At 37.0% G+C, this 17,278-nt stretch overlaps 1 protein-coding gene across 1 annotated transcript in view; it reads right to left on the bottom strand.

The window, feature by feature from the left end:
* LOC134839936 (rab GTPase-activating protein 1-like) overlaps positions 1 to 8,304 on the bottom strand; it is a 37,400-nt gene extending 29,096 nt beyond the window's left edge. Inside the window, exons 1-3 of the mRNA XM_063855565.1 lie at positions 8,131 to 8,304; positions 7,909 to 8,064; positions 263 to 311 (exon numbers count right to left, since the gene is read on the bottom strand). Coding sequence (XP_063711635.1) covers positions 263 to 311; positions 7,909 to 8,064; positions 8,131 to 8,271 — 346 coding nt within the window. The 5' untranslated portion in view covers positions 8,272 to 8,304. The remainder of the gene's footprint in view (positions 1 to 262; positions 312 to 7,908; positions 8,065 to 8,130) is intronic.
* Between the last annotated feature and the right edge of the window lie 8,974 nt (positions 8,305 to 17,278).

The raw sequence follows: 17,278 nt of genomic DNA, 5'->3' as shown, positions 1-17,278 counted from the left end.
GTCTATTTTTCGGTACACTTGTCAGAGATCGTTAATATCAGCTTAATTTCTTCTTTCAAAGAATAGACCCATTGAATGTACTAGGACTTATATTGTGCTATCTTTGTCAAATAACATGTAACTATTCAAAAATTGAGCTTGAATTTTTATGGAAAAGGCAGCGATAGAATTTTCAAGCAATAGAACAAGCATGTAAAAAGAAATAAGTTCGGATGGGTTGATAAGATGAAGGTTATAGCTAAATAGACTATTCAATGCTTACCTATATCATCTCGTTTATCTGTCTTCTCCCCAGTGGTCGAGTTCGATTCCTGAAAATACTTTAAACAATAAATGATACAGACCTAACAAAAAATTGAAAATTCATCACCCATACTCTACCCTACTTATTTCTCGGGACCCCCAATACAGATCGACGACTTCTTCATCGACACGAATTTACCATTTTACCATTTTTTTAAACAATTTTGACCAGTTTTTCTAATCAGAATCGATCCAAAGTTGCGGGACCCCACTGATAATTTTAAGCCCCCCACAATGAAAAACACTTTTTTTATTCAAAAACTGCCCATTCTTCCCTTCCCGGTAATTTTCGACCTCTCGCGAATTACGTACTGCAGAGTAAAAATTTGCCCAAAACCCACAGGCAGAAGTAACGCAAGGCTTCGCATCACTTCGGATGCAAAACTATACGTCAGTTTTGATTTACACGGAGGCGGAGTGGGGCTTCAAAACACTTGCAAATAATGAAAACAATCTTCTTGCAAAATAAACCTTGAACAAAAAGTAGGAAATAAGGTATATAAATGAAAACAAAAATTTTTTTTTAAAAAATCGCTCCCATCCAAGATCGTATTGCTACTGATCATTTCGCTACCGAAATGCCGTATATTTTTGATTTGAGCGTGGACCATAAGTCAACAGCGAGCATGATATGCATAAAAAGAGCCGATTAAAACTTTTGTCTATAAATCAAAAGCGAGTAGACTTGAATGAAAGATTCATGAGAGACCTGAAAACGTTTTGATTCATTATTCCATTCGTATAATCGTTTCTGTGATTATTGCAACTTAGCGAAAAGAGGAAAACACGACAACGAGTTTCAGCACAAACCACTAAGTCTACCAAAAGTTATCTAGAAAAATTAAATTATTTCGTTGTAAATCGGACTGCTTTTGATAGAACTTTTCGTTCACATCTCCAACACCACCGTTTATACTTAGGCAGCCAACAATTTCATATGTTGCCTCAAATTCAACAAGATAAAACAAGAAACTTCATTGAAAAATGCAAAAAGTTGATTGAAAAACTTTAAGAAATTCAATTTAATTAACGTCTAAATTGATTATACTTTGGACCATCCCAAGACTTCAATAGCAAAAACTTATAATTCAAAATAACTGCTAGTAGACTAGAAAATTATCAATTAGGCTAAACAAAAGGGCTTCAAAATAATCATTACATAGAAAAAATACAATCTACAGTTTTCAGCCGAAATTGATGAACAGAATTTTCAATAGCTTTCAAATTGTTTACACAACGATTGGAAAATGAAAGAAAAATCAACACGAACACTGCCTAAATGAAGAATTTGTTAAAATACCGAATTTCAAATAAGCATTTTCAGCGGAGCTTTAAACTGTTGAATTTAAATTTGGTCGTAGAAAAGTGTTCAACTATAACAAAAAAAGTCGGCAAAATGACTTAGAGGAACATTTAAAAAAACTTTATTTATATAGCTTCAACTATAGCAAACAGGCAGTTGGAAAACAGTCAATGAACGCAAGTAAACATAAAAATCTCAACTATTGAACTTCAAAGAAAAGAATAGGTGCCCTTTAAGCTCTTTGAACCTCTAGAACAATTCAAGATTTGCGCTTTTTTGATAACAGTAACCCAACTTGAGAAAACCGGATCCACAGGTAAAGTTTTCATTCCGCTAGAACTCCGAAACTAGAAATTTTCCACGAATTTTTGCGCCATTTGCACGTTCGTATTTTAAGAATGCTATTTACGTCACTTTCAGCTGATGAATTTCTATTTAATCAAAAAGTGCATATATACCTAAGAGCATCAATATAAGACTTTTTCCTTAAAAAAATCAGCAACACCTATATAAGAGTCTTCACTGCGTTCATTACTCTTAAAAAGTCTGAAATATATTCACGGACTCTTAATTAGGCTTTTTTGAAGATTTAAACTGTTGAATTTAATTTTGCTAAACAGCAAAAAGAAAATTGGAACAGAGTATAAGAAACAGTGAAACCAAAAAATAATAATCGAAATTCGAAAAAAATATATCACATTGAAGCTGGGAATTCACAAAAATGAAAGCCGTTTTTTGAACTGGAGGTCAATCACGTGTTTATTGACCTTAACAATTTTTCTATTCCACCGTGGATTTTAACTTCCTTCTACACAAAGGCGAAGCTGCACTTCGCAAACACAAGCGAGAACACGCAGCTCTAAAAAGTACAATAAGAAGAAGTAGAAATAAGCCTCGATTTAGTAAAAATTCTGCAGAACCTTCAAAAAGGGTTCGAGCTACGTGAACTAAGCCGACCACAACAAACAAACAAATAATTGTCCGAAGAGTAGAAAATTTCTTGTTTAAAAAAAAACGATTCTGGACTAATTCAAACCACAAGCACTTGTCTCGCAAGCAGGTGTTTTACCTCTATGCCAGACTCCCTGGATGCTTGATTGATTTTACGGGAAGGGTAATCAAAAACCAGAGCAACAAAATACATTTTAAAAATGAGCGTGAAAATATATTACGGTTTTTCTGACAAACCGTTTTTTGTCAGCTTTTTCGATAAACTGATTTTTTTTTGTAAATAACTTGTTAGACCACAAAGTTTGAATGACAGTTAACACCGAAGAAATATGCGTAGCAAGCTGTAGTACACGTCATTGATGCATGCTCCGCTGTGGAACCTAAATTTGTTTTATATGTCGGAAAGAATTGTCCATAAAAAAACTGCGCCCGCTCAAGTAAAAACCAAACAGGAAGTCCCTCCAATAACAACCATGACAAATATTATCAACCCAGCAGAGCAGAGCAGCACTTGTGATACATGTCACATATAGCATTGCAAGCTAGCCGATAGAGAGCAAGACGGAAGCCACTTAGTCGAAAAAATTATTCTAAAAAAATGTCGAAAAAACTATACATTCAAACGTATGTCCGGGATGCTGTTCACTTTGAGGGAAAAATGTGAAAAACATAAGGCACAGCGTCAAAATAACACTTAAACAAAATTTACCGAACAGTAACTAGGTATACACTACTTGGGTATATGTCCCAAAAAATGTTTTTACTCACAATTATTTTTTACCCAAAGATTTTAACAATTTAGTTTTTACAGAGCGACAAAGCACAGTAGATCAGCTCTTGCACAAATACATTTCACAAATAGCATTGCAAGCTAGCCGATAGAGAGCAAGACGGAAGCCACTTAGTCAAAAAAAATAATCTAAAAAATGTCGAAAAAACTATATAAACAAACGTATGTCCCTGATGCTGTTCACTTTGAGGGGAAAATGTGAAAAACATAAGGCACAGCGTCAAAAATAACACTTATACAAAATTTACCGAACGGTAACTAGGTATACACTACTTGGGTATATGTCCCAAAAATGTTTTTACCCACAATTATTTTTTACCCAAAGATTTTAACAATTTAGTTTTTACAGAGCGACAAAGCACAGCAGAGCAGCACTTGCACAAATACATTTCACAAATAGCATTGCAAGCTAGTCGATAGAGAGCAAGACGGAAACCACTTAGTCGAAAAAAAATAATCTAAAAAATGTCGAAAAAACTATATAAACAAACGTATGTCCCTGATGCTGTTCACTTTGAGGGGAAAATGTGAAAAACATAAGGCACAGCGTCAAAAATAACACTTATACAAAATTTACCGAACGGTAACTAGGTATACACTACTTGGGTATATGTCCCAAAAATGTTTTTACCCACAATTATTTTTTACCCAAAGATTTTAACAATTTAGTTTTTACAGAGCGACAAAGCCCAGCACAGCAGCACTTGCACAAATACATTTCACAAATAGCATTGCAAGCTAGTCGATAGAGAGCAAGACGGAAACCACTTAGTCGAAAAAAAATAATCTAAAAAATGTCGAAAAAACTATATAAACAAACGTATGTCCCTGATGCTGTTCACTTTGAGGGGAAAATGTGAAAAACATAAGGCACAGCGTCAAAAATAACACTTATACAAAATTTACCGAACGGTAACTAGGTATACACTACTTGGGTATATGTCCCAAAAAATGGACTATAAAATGTTTTTACCACAATTATTTTTTACCCAAAGATTTTAACAATTTAGTTTTTACAGAGCGACAAAGCACAGCACAGCAGCACTTGCACAAATACATTTCACAAACAGCATTGCAAGCTAGTCGATAGAGAGCAAGACGGAAACCACTTAGTCGAAAAAAAAATAATCTAAAAAATGTCGAAAAAACTATATAAACAAACGTATGTCTCTGATGCTGTTCACTTTGAGAGGGGGAAGTGATAAGCTTAAGGCCCAGCGTTAAAATAACACTCAAACAAAATTTACCGAACGTTAACTAGGTATACACTACTTGGGTAGATGTCCTTGAAAATGGTCTATGAAATGTTTTCAATTGTCCTCCGAAGCACAAAACGCATGAAAACATATTTTACACTACCTAAGAGGAGGCAACTAACCAGATATATAATAAACCGAAACAACTCAATCCCAAGAAGATACAATGCAAAATTATAACCATTATGACGGAAATTATACGACATCTGGGAACTCAATTACATGGATTTTTAAAAAAATTAGAAAATTTTCTAGACATGAACAATCACATACGAATGGGCCCCGAACCAAACCTGGGCTCCCAGTGGATGCACTTTAATACTGGACCAAATGACTAGGGCTTGTAAGTTACTGAGGTTTCATAACAAACTGGATCATTTTGTCCGATTACAGGTCAATTGTTCGCGTAAGAGAAAACACCCCGCTCTTAAAATGCACGACTTAATATAAGAGCAGGTAGCCGTAATTTCTGTTCAACACAGGCAGAGTTTAGAGACGAAATTGCATTAAGATATGGATGAGAAGCAAGTAATCTCCCGCAAAAATGCACATGCAATGAGTTTTTTACTGTTAAGAAGAGCACCTAGACTACCTTCGATAATGAAACTTGACGGCAAAGAACTTGAGACAGACAAAGAAAAATGTGATGCGTTTAATCAATTCTTCTGTAGTGTACTTACGAAAGCGGAACAAATAACCGAATTAAGTATCTTTGAAAAAGCAAAATACAACCACATCGAGCTGAATAAAGACTGCATTGAGAAAATAATGCTCGAACTAGACATCAACAAAGCAACAGGTCCAGATAATTTGGGAAATCTTGTCTACACAAACTTAGCGAAAACAGTATCAAAATCAGTCCTCCTAATTTTTTAAACTTTTTTGAATAAAGGTATATTCCCAGAAACGTGGAAGTTAAGTGAACTTGTCCCAATCTTCAAAGATGGGAACAAATGCGATATTAAAAGATACAGACCGATAAGTTTACTATGCTGCATCTCAAAAATTTTCAAAAAGATTTTATTTGACTACATTTATGAAAGAGTGCGACATCATCTTCATAACTCTCAAAATGGTTTTCGTAAAAAACGATCAGCAATTACCCAACTCCTTGCTTACTTACATCAAGTATACCTAAATTATGATGACCAAACGACCAAAAATATAACAGCGCTCTATCTAGATTTTGAAAAAGCTTTTGACTGCGTTCCGCATCAACTTTTAATGCATAAATTGACGTGTTATGATTTTGGAGGAAAATCAATTCAAATAATAGCATCTTACTTATTTCTTCGAAAACAGTATGTGCGAATAAACAAAGCAAAGTCTAAGATATGTTACAAGTGGTGTCCCAAGGTAACAAGTGGTGTCCCTCAAGGTTCTCTATTGGGACCATTACTTTTCATACTATATATAAACGACTTACCAGATAACTTGAATATAGTTGACTCTTTTGGAAATGCTGATGACTTTAAAGTTATAGCAACAACTCAAACAGAAATGAACTATGCCACTACGACAATTGAAAATTGGTGTAGTAAAAACCAAATGCGTCTAAATACCGGAAAATGTACTCTCGTTAATTTCAAAAACGAGCTGGAAGGTCAAATTAATGGAAATATCCTAAAAATCGAAACTGAACAAAAGGATCTAGGAATTTTAGTAACACCCACTCTCTCATGGAATGTAAATGCGTCTAAGCGTTGTCAGAAGTCGCTATCGGCTTTTTACTCACTAAAGCGTAACCTCTCTGAAAACTGTCCTATAACTTCTAAGCTAAATGCCTACACGGGATATGTAGTCCCAATTGTAGTTTATGGCGCGTCAGTAACGCACTACTCGAAATCAAACCTCCGAGCAATTGAAAAGGTTCGGCGAACGGCGACCAAATGGATGCTTAACTCACATATCCCATATAAGTGTAGACTACAAAAATTAGGAATGCTAACGCTGTCTCATTACATTGAAATGCACGACCTCCTTCTTCTCATTTCTATAGTTCGCAATAACTACGAAATTGACATTAACCAATATGCCGAAAACACCAAAAGCTCAACGAGACAAAATGAAAGAAACGAATATCAAATACCGAAAACTCGCCTTAAGAAAACCAACTCAGACTTCTTCATTAGATGCCCAGCACTTTTCAATGTCATAACTCGACATACCTCAAAACAGTTAACCGACGTACAGAAATCTGACAAAGCGGAAATTTATTGGAAATTCTTCCAAAGATACTCATACTCAGAAATGGACAGCTGCACATGGCGAATAATGTGTCCACGTGGAAACTGTAACCCAAATGGAAAACTCAGAACTCATTAACACTAAAACTACATTTTGGGTGCAAACCCATGGGATAACAACCCTAAATCCTGTTCTACTACTACTACTTAATCATGCTTTACATTGCCCCTAAGGTAGATATACTCCCATAAGACATATTGAGATACGAGGAGGTTTGCTGATTTAATGAAGTGTGCTACGATGTCCAAATTGAGCCGCATATTCAAGCGCTAGATGGGCCACTTTACTTACAACTCTACTAGCACTGATGATGAAGCAAGATTAGATATTAAAGCCAATGGACTATGGGAATCTCGGTTCAGTAAAACCTACTCTGAAGTGAAGTTCAACCCACAGGCCAAGACATGCCCACGAAACATCGAAGAAGCTAACAAACAGCATGAAAACTCGAAAAGGCTGAAATTCGAGCAGCGAGTCGTTAATGTCGAACATGCTAGCTTTGCCCTCTAATTTTTGCCTGTACAGGAGCAGCAAGCCCATCATCCTCACGTGTTATTTACAAACTAGCTGACAAAATTAGCCAAAAAAAGGACGACAGCTATGCAGACGTCATCACTTCGATCCGCACTTAGATCTGTCCTCACGTGTTATTTACAACGTAGGTGACAAAATTAGCCAAAAAAGGACGACAGCTATGCAGACGTCATCACTTCGATCTGCCCTCTCCATCAGTGCTATGCACAAGCTGAGGGCGTTCGCTCCGCAAAAACGCTCCGCTTGTTGATTCATCGCCAGGTACCATTGAGGAAAGGAGGCTTAATTGCTAAATTACTCAATTCAAAAAAATCTCGCGCACTATGTTGACTCAGAAACTTTAAAGCCAAGCTTAAGTTAGATTTTAATTAACTTGTTTTTTCCTAAAATGCACATGCAGCCCAAAAATCTCCTAGTAATGATAGATTCCAAAACCTCCATTACAAATCTAAAATTTTTAAGTTCGTTATCATGTTTCGTTAATTTTCGGATTTAAGAAATGCCATTAAATCAACTTTATCAACCTGCGTTGCAGATAGAAAAGATTTGCTATCCTCGCTTTCAAATGCAGCATCACGTAGTTTTTCTTCCAGTTCCTCGCGACTATCTTCCGGAGTCATGTTATATGCTGAACGTGAAACTGATGTCGACCCAACACTGCTACCACTTGCAAGATCTCCCTAAACAACCAATCAATAAATGCACAGGTGGTACATAGTGGTATCAATTATAAATCTGATTGTTACCTCATTTACTAAACAAAACTCATTATTAATTGAAGAACTATCTGATCCGGTGGGAGCACCATTTCCTTGTTCATCGTTAGTTTTGACTGAAATTTCTTCATTTTCTGATTTTTGTTTCAAGTCATCTTCTAATGATGACATTTTGCATTCTGTTTATACAATTTTCATGCCACAACAACTGAAAAAGAAACATCACTAATGCCACATTGCCCATTCAGCTAACCTAAAATTGATCGCCATTTGTCTTTAACCAATAGTCATCAGCTCCGTTTCCTTCTTTCTTATTCTATCTGGTGGGTTCTAGCATCGAAGATTTTGATGTTGTCACAACTGGTTACAATGTTTGGTAGATAGGCAGTTTGGTAGATTCTTTCATTTAATATAATCGTTTGAAAAAAACCTAACAGATATCTGGAAAGTCAGCTGTAACAGTCGTCCGCTTACGTCACATATGAGGTTAAGAGAAATAGGCCCTATAACCATTGGCTGAAGAATCACGGACACTACCTCTTGTGTTTTGCACCTCATTCTGTCGGAGCCAATTCGGTTCGTAAACAAGCAAAAGAAGCCCTCGAAATTGTGTATTCCCGAAGTGAGAATGAAATGAAGCGCACACTAGAACTGCTACAGCCAAAAGGAACATCCACATGGCTGACTAGTCTGCCATCTAGGGAGCAGAATTTTTACATGAACAGAGACGAGTTCCGGGATGCGCTATGTCTCCGATCAGGGATGTCGAATACTCGGATTTTTTGATATTCGTTATTCGCCGCGGCCCAACTATTCGATATTCGACTTCGGCCGAATAGTGCCCTTACTATTCGGATTCGGCTTCGGCCAAATGTTACTACTCGAACAACTATTCGGATATTTGGTTATTTTCCCAAAAAACTTAGCATAAAAGTTTGATACAACAAATTCTATAAAAAGTATTGAACATAGCATTTTTCAAGTAGAATTGGCTGGGACTTGCGTAATAATGTAAAAACTATTTAAAAAAGAGACCGTAATTTTAAAACAAGTTTGCTAATGAACAGTTTGCTCTTCTACATTAGCCATCTTAAAAAAAAACAGAAAAATATTGTGAAACAAAACAGTAAACCAATATTCGGAATATTCGGGTTTTTTAGCAGTGGACCCTGGATTATTCGGTATTCGGCAAAAAAAAAATATTCGGATTCGATATTCGGATTTCAAAATTTTAATATTCGGATTCGGCTTCGAAGTGCCGAATACTCGGTATTCGGGTCGAATACTCGGATTCGAATCGATATCCCTGTCTCCGATATGGATGGCACCTAAAAGGAATGGCTCAAACTTGTGAGTGTGGCGCGGAAAATGATATCGACCATGCCTTGATTTGAAAGTTGGGTGGTTTCGTCATAATGCCTCACAATGCTGTCCGCGACGTCGAAGCCGACTTTTAACGTAACGCGTGCAAGGATGTGAGCGTTGAGCCCGGTCTGATCCAATTGACGGGAAATGAAGAACTTGCAAGTAGAAGCAATCTAGAAGACAATGCAAGACTGGATATTTCTTGTCGAGGTTTTTGGGCACCGCTGCAGAAAATGTTTCGTGACGTCCGTTTCACACACCCGAACGCTCCAAGTAATAAGAGCCGAAAACTGAAGCCACTCCTAAAGACTCATGAGAATCGGAAAAAAAGTCGAATACAACGACCGCGTTCTGCAGGTAGAGCATGCCTCTTTTACCCACTTGATTTTTGCGACCAACGGCGCCCTGGGTGAGGAGACAGAGCGATATCATGCTATACTGGCGGAAAAAATGAGTGAGAAGCTGAACTGTACGTATGCGGACACTATCAACTATATCCGGAAGAAGCTCTCCTTCACCATCCTGAAAACTTCCTTGATAGTCTTGAGAGGACACCGGAAGAAACCTCAATACACGTCCTGTAGTACCCGAGACACCAACATAAACATTTTGTGCCACAATCAAAAAACATTCCTCATCAAATATCATCCCAGCATAGATTGTACACTTTCGGTATTTCTCTATACTTTATACCGATGGTTAACTCAAAACCCTTCGCTTGTTGAGGAAGGAATGCTTGGCGAAATAAAAATAAGACATGGGACATCTAGATCGTGTTATTATGATTATTATTATTATGAGTATTATTATTTTTATTTTTAATAAAAACTCCACGGGAGAGTCCGTGAGGGTTCATCAACCCTCTGGGGTTATTTTTAAGTTGGTAAGATTTTTTACAAATTTCTGCAGCTGTCACAATCACAATCACAATGCATTATCCAAAAGCAGGTAACATCTTCATCAAAATATTAATTGAAATAATTCCAATACCATCGAAGGCCTTTCTTGCGAGAACCAATATCTGTAATATCAACATGACTTGGTGCTAAATTTGCAAGTCGAGTCGAACGAAACCAGAAGTTCTGTTCACATAGCTTCAACTTTAGGCGTTGTACCAGAAACAAACTAGAATCAGCAGAGCTTGTATTAAAAAGAATTTTTTTTGTGTGTGAAAAACTGACCGCTTTGGCAGTAAAATCGAAATCGTAAGACCCATTCATTAGTTTCGATAGGTATAACAGATCTAGCATTTGAAGATATTATGGTACGGGTAAAATGTTTAGTTTAATTAGGCGCTTTTATAAATTTTAAGACCAGTGATCCAATAACAAATTTCTTTCGAAAGGACTCCAATAAACGAGTATTTTCGGTGCTTGATTAGAAGCATCAGCTCGGATATATGTTATAGTAGATTAAAACATTTTTTTTATAAAGCTTCATTTTTGTGCTCCTGGAAAGTTTAGGAGAACTCGTCTCTTTCACACGGAACGCAGAGTTAGCTTTTTTGATACTTTCTGATAGGTGAAGATCCCAAGAAACGTCCTCGGTTATGTTGACCCAGGTCTTTGTGAGATTTCAAATTAGTAATTGGAATATTATTGAAATATAAATATTTTCAAATTTTCGACCTGAAACTTATTATTGCTTAAAAAATTCATCTAAAAAAAAATAAAAAAATGAAGTGAGTTGAAGCCTTTTTTCTTAAACCAAACTGAGAATTATGAAAAAAAAATTTGCAAAAATCAAACAGCGACAAAAATAAACATCACTCAAGTATTTTCAGAGATACTGATAATGAAAAGACTGGTCGATAGTTTTCTACTTGAATTGCCCTTTTTATGTATTGGAGAAAATACTGAAATTTTTCAGGCTTTTGGATAATTTAAAGATTGTTAAATTTTATGAAATAATTGATGTAGTGAACGATAGACTGTTCTAGCACATTTAGAGAATGAAAAAGGTGAAAGGTAAACCTGACCACTTGCTTCATAATATCTGGGTTTGAACAAATATCCATAATCAAGGACTCGTGGATAAAAAAATCATCTATAATTCAGAAGATTCGATATAGTTTTCAGCGAAAAAAATAGCAATTAAATCAAACTTCTCGAGGTCAGTCGAGGCTTTCGCGCTGCAAAAGCGCAAGGTTGGCGGTAGCGGTGATTTATTTAGAGACCTATAACATTTAAACAAAGCATTTGTGTTTCTGCCATCTGCTAGGCGTTGAAGGGATCTTCGACAAATTATAGATGTTGCAAGATACTTGGGATGTTTAGCACCATATATTCGAGAAGTTGTTTCAATCCGCTTGAGTATATTCGAAGTGTCAGAAGTTACCCTAGAAGGAAGTGAATATCTGTGTTTTGTCCTGATAGGAATGGTTTCTCTCAGTTTTTCATTCAACCAATGATTCCATTGTTTAATAAGAAATGATACATTAGACCAGCAATAGGGTTGAAAACCGGATTGTATAATAATGTTGTTTAATTTTTCAAAATCCCATTACAATAGCCAAAATTGACTTTGCGGTCTAAATCCGAAGTGAAATTTTTTCATTAATGGATACTCTGGCTTCTTTGGCAATGCGGTCTGATATATCTAGATTTTGTTATGGCAATTTTTCTTCAATTTCAATATCTTTGGATGTAATAAATAAATCTAATGAGCTTGAGTTTGTGGTAAGGAAATCAATATGTTGTTGAAAGCTGTTTTCATCCACAAATTCGAGTAAAAACGGTTCTGATTCAGTTCTTGAGGAATAATTTCCCATTCATTCCCCTCAAAAATGAAATCGGCTGTAAAGATCAGGTGGTAACAAGTCAATTGGCGGATAAAATTAAGCATTGAAATGAAATTTGTAAGGATATGTTGTAAGGACTGTCATAAACGCCGGTACATAAACGCATACGATACGACAGTCGAAGATGAGGTACCGATGTCTATTGTGCATATACGAAAAAATCAAAAGCTTTCAATTCATCGCAGATTTCTACTTGTAGGGAGGTGAAATGTTTAGTAACATAAATCATGACAACACCATAAGCTGATGCATCATTTTCCTTTGAAGTTCGATTAGATGTGTTTATGTTGTCAGGAAAAAGGCAAAATTTTTCTTTTGAGAAGTTATCTGCTAGCCAGTTTTCTTGTTCACATAACACATGGTATGAAGTTGATGCTGAAAAATTGAGAGCAATTGACGTCTTTCAAGTCCTATAAGACTGCGTACTTTTTACGACAGAAATCGTATTTCTGTTACTGAGATCGAAAGTTTGACAGGCAGTCAATTATCTACGTTAATTTTTTCATTATTTTAGAAAAATTCTAAATAACGAATTTTTATTGATTTTGGACCAGCACCTGCATCCAACATTTCACCTCTTTTTTGCAATAAACTTTTTTTCAATTCTTGTTGTTTTTTCTTAAGTGGCAATGAAATCGTTTTTCAGCTTAATCAACACAGATCTTGGACTTAATTTTTCTTCGAATTTACCCAGTCTATTATTATTAACAATATCTGATGATTACAGACCGATGTGATACAAGATTCTATTTATAGATTTTTCTTTGTGGGTGATTATGTCCATTCAACTAGCCTTCTTGATTCGGATTTGAGGATTTAAATTCAATGATACCCGAAATACGAATTTTATTACTTGCTGAATGTACAAAAGACGAGCAGTTCGCGCTGCGTCGCTATATTTCATTTTAATGGGGGACACCGCAGGAAAGTTATCCACCAATTCTTGGAGGGATGAAATAGTGGTAACAAAAGATGTTAATTTTTCTTCGTTTAATTGAGAAAAGCGACATTTTGCAAGGCAGTCAATAGCAATATCTTGTTGATTCGTTCCCAAGAAGCCATTGCAAATAAGGAGAAAATTCAGTTTTATTTCCTTGATACCATTTATTGCAATTTCTGAGAATCCTGTACATGTATTTGTAAGATGCATGGTGTTGCCATAAATGATACAGTTGAAGATATTTGCACCATTTGTAATCCAATTCTGACATGAAGTACAGCAAACTCTAGAGTCATTTGATTTCCTTTTCTTTGATAATTTTTCGCTGGACTCAACTCGTCCAGCACCAACCGTTTTTAATATGAACAGCGTTAAAAACAGGGTTGGAAACACAAGCATACCGCTATTTTTCTTGGAGAGTGGAGCCTTGAAGCATTTCAGATGGATCAAACTAAAACTCACCTTATCTCAACATAATTGTGTAAAATACACACATAAAATTAATTTCAAATTTCACATTCTGACATTACTCTAGACTCAAGTAAATCATGTTACCAAGATAACTCTGGAAATTTTAAGTAAAAAGTTTTGACTCAAGTAGTTTTGTTCTCTGAACCATTGAGCAGTTGGACTCGTCTACCTGCCTAATCAAGATTCTCTCTTGCCCAGCGATAACAGTTTTGTCTGAATTCGCGATGTCCTCTGTCGGGAACAAGACAGCTCTCATCGATTTGATGATTTCTGTAATTTTGCGAATAGCAAAAATACTCTAGTTTGTCCCCAATTTTACTAGTTTTATCAGTTTGTCCCCAAATTTGATTCTTCTCCAATCAGTTGTCGTGGTAAACTTGAGCATGACATGATCGATTCGAATTTTCAAAAAATTACATTTTCCCAAAAAATCAAGGGCAAACTTCCGAATATGACCGAGTGTCATGCACGCCTTATTCGAAAATTTAAAAATTGTTTCATCAATCGAAATTAACCCCTTCGAATACGTTCATTTGATGAACCCCCATACTATTAATGCTTCGAAACAGCAAAGCCTCCCACTGTACTGTTCTGAACAAAAATTGTTCACGACTTGCATTTCAATCATTCTGGTCGAATGTCATATCTTCCCCGGTCAGCTCGGTCAAAGATTAATTCATGAGATTGGTACAGTTTCATCGAACAGAAATTTTAGAATGCATCAAAAAAAACTTTATCCGGATCACATCGACTCACTAACTGCTACAAATGGCATCATACTACATTGCTATAGCCTTTTAACATTGTCACTAATCTGCTCTCTGAGGATACGACCTAAGATAAAATATCTTTTCTAACTTAAATTATCATTGTCTCAAGTTGAAACGTTCTCTCCTAGGTTTAAAAGTTGTTGAGACGCAGGACAGTCCTGCCAACCAACAAACTAAAAGATTTTTACCTGCTTAATTTTCTTCGTTTAGAAGTTCTGAATTTTCTAAATTTTTCTAATCATTTTCTTTTCTGCATCTTGTCATCTGGCAGTTGTCCTTACTCCATCTCCTCTTCTTCCTCCGACATCGACTCTGCGCTCTCTGTTTCTGCGTCTTGCAACACATCGTTGGCCCTTCTGACGCTGTTAGAGACAGTCCTCCTAGACCTCTGCTCTTCTACCCTTTGTTCGCAACAAAGTAGAGGGTCTACACTAGTTTCACATTTTCTGCAGAAGCTGTTGTGGAGGCATATCGTCACATTTCTCTCCAGATATTCCTTCAACGTTTTTTCCGTCACAATCAATGGTTTTCACCGTTCTTTTCACTTCGGTAGTTACTGCATTCCGATGTGTCAGTAAAGCTCGCTCGAAAGCTTCTAATCCTAGGTCCCTTTGATACGAACTGTACTTTTTGCTGTGTTTCTAAACAAGCTTTTTTGGCATACTCGTACAACCAGGCAGTCACATTGGCTCTGAAATGTGGCATCAGTCGTTTTCTGGCCCATATTGTCTTTACTTTCATCGGAATGATCAAAATTTTGCACATTTTCTCAAAAAGATCTATATGCTTTCGACAATCAAGTTTTCTAACTGGTGCTTCCTGGCGGTTGTTCTCTTTATCATGAGGTTCCAGCCATCAGAACTCGAACTATCACAATCGTTATGGGTTGTGATGAGTCTGGTAAGCCCATGGAGAGCAGCTCTCAAGAGTTCCAGATCAACACCAGATTACATCGTCCAGGATACCACCATGTTTGTAGCAAACAATGGCATGGGAACTCATCATGTGCCAACATTATGCTTCTCCGTTTTCATTTTCCTGACGCTTCCAGCAGTGGTTTCACTTCCATCATCACTCGGTAGATTTTGTCTTTATCGTCTGCTGCATTGTAATCCATCGCTGTTGATCCTCTTTGCTTCTGTCTTTCAAAATCATTAAAGTTCACACTAGCATATTCGATGAACTTCTTTCCAAGTAACTCGTAAGATTTCTCCGACATTCTCGCAAGTCTAACAAAATTTGGTACTGAGAAAGCCTGATCCCGTATCGTCCTTGTGGTTTTTATGTCCACTGCCAAAAAACGTACTGGATATTGTGTTTTGCACATTGGAGCCATCGTCGAGCCTTCTAGGTATCGAGCTTTAGACTGTCTGCGATATGTTTCGCTTTGCCGAATGTTCATCTCCACTTCTATCGCTTGTCGCCATTTTCCGATACGCTTCTGTTCAATTTGTAAAACTCCCGCAAAACAGTTCTACTACAATTATGGCCGTGACCATCTCATGTTTATGACTCTAAAGAACCAAACATGCTGTAGAATACTAGTGACGTCCTTCATAACAATCTAGTTCTGTTTCTGTTCTCATTTTCATCACTTTATTTCCAAAAGGTATCGTCAGTTCCTCTTGCTTGTTTTTACGCAGTCAAGACCTCCACATATATGACATTATAGTCCACAGACTTTCGCGAGACAACTAACAGATTTGTCCCAGTCATCTGGTACGCAGCCAGGAAACTCCACATTTTTCTCTCGGTTCCTCCTAGAGGCTGTAGTCATCAAGTTGTAGATGGTGTTGAGATCACTCAAATTGCAATATGCATTCAATTCTCTCTGTTCATCCTTCGTCGCTCGCAATATTGATCCAGCGTTTGTGCTCGGGAAACATGATGATTTACCAAATCCTTCACTATCATCAAGCTTGTCCTAAGCAGTTCATCCGAGGATCCCAATCCAAACTCCACTCTGTTGTCAAATTTCGGTATAGAAGGTGCAGTCACTTTTTCTTCCAATACTTTTCCTAGCTTGACTTGCTGACTGGAATAACTTTTATCGTTGATATTCTTGACAACCAGAATCTCACTAACACAGCTTGCTCTTGGTCGAAGTAACAATCACGTTGATGAAAGGATTGTACGCCATTTCAAAAATTCCTGACACATAGTGGCATGACTTCTTCCTGATCGGTCCACAGTAATCACTGGACTTCATCAGTGTCCCCATCGATTCTTTCGTGAGCCTATTGATTCTTCCGGATTTTGTTGATCTTTCTCAAGTGTTCTAGCTTCACAGCTTCTTTCATATTCAATCGCAGTGGCTTGCTCTCGTGAAGTTCTAACAGCGCGTCTGAGAGCAAGGTCTTTGCCAGTTCAATGCCTTCTCTCAGCGTTTCCTCACAAGTATTTAACGCTAGTACCGAAATTTGTTCCAATATGAACCTGACAAAACAGAGAGCGCCTCTTCTTTTTGCAGACGCTACTGTTGCTCCTTCACAGATAATTAGGTCTCCTAAATGGGTCATCAAGAGCACCTTCTCTTCGTTCGACTTTTTCCCTTCTTCCGAATCGTACTCTCCCATCGTCAGTCCCGACATACACAAGCAAGTCTGAGTTGCAGCTCTGTTCTGACGCACAGTATCTCTATCAGAGCATGTTTTTTCGAAGTAGTTCGCACTTCCTCTTCGAAATGGCGTGGTAACACTGCCCTCGACGGCAAACTCACCAAGTGATACATCGTCTCTGTGTGCATTTCTGAAGAAGCTAACATTCCATTAGCCTCCTGCTTCATAGTCGCACCCTTGATGAGTTCTTCCAAGTAACATTTCATGGCTTTTT

The sequence above is a fragment of the Symsagittifera roscoffensis genome, chromosome 2, assembly GCF_963678635.1.
Source record: "Symsagittifera roscoffensis chromosome 2, txSymRosc1.1, whole genome shotgun sequence".
Classification (NCBI taxonomy): Eukaryota; Metazoa; Xenacoelomorpha; order Acoela; family Convolutidae; genus Symsagittifera; species Symsagittifera roscoffensis.
This window is presented reverse-complemented; position numbering and strand designations above follow the sequence as displayed.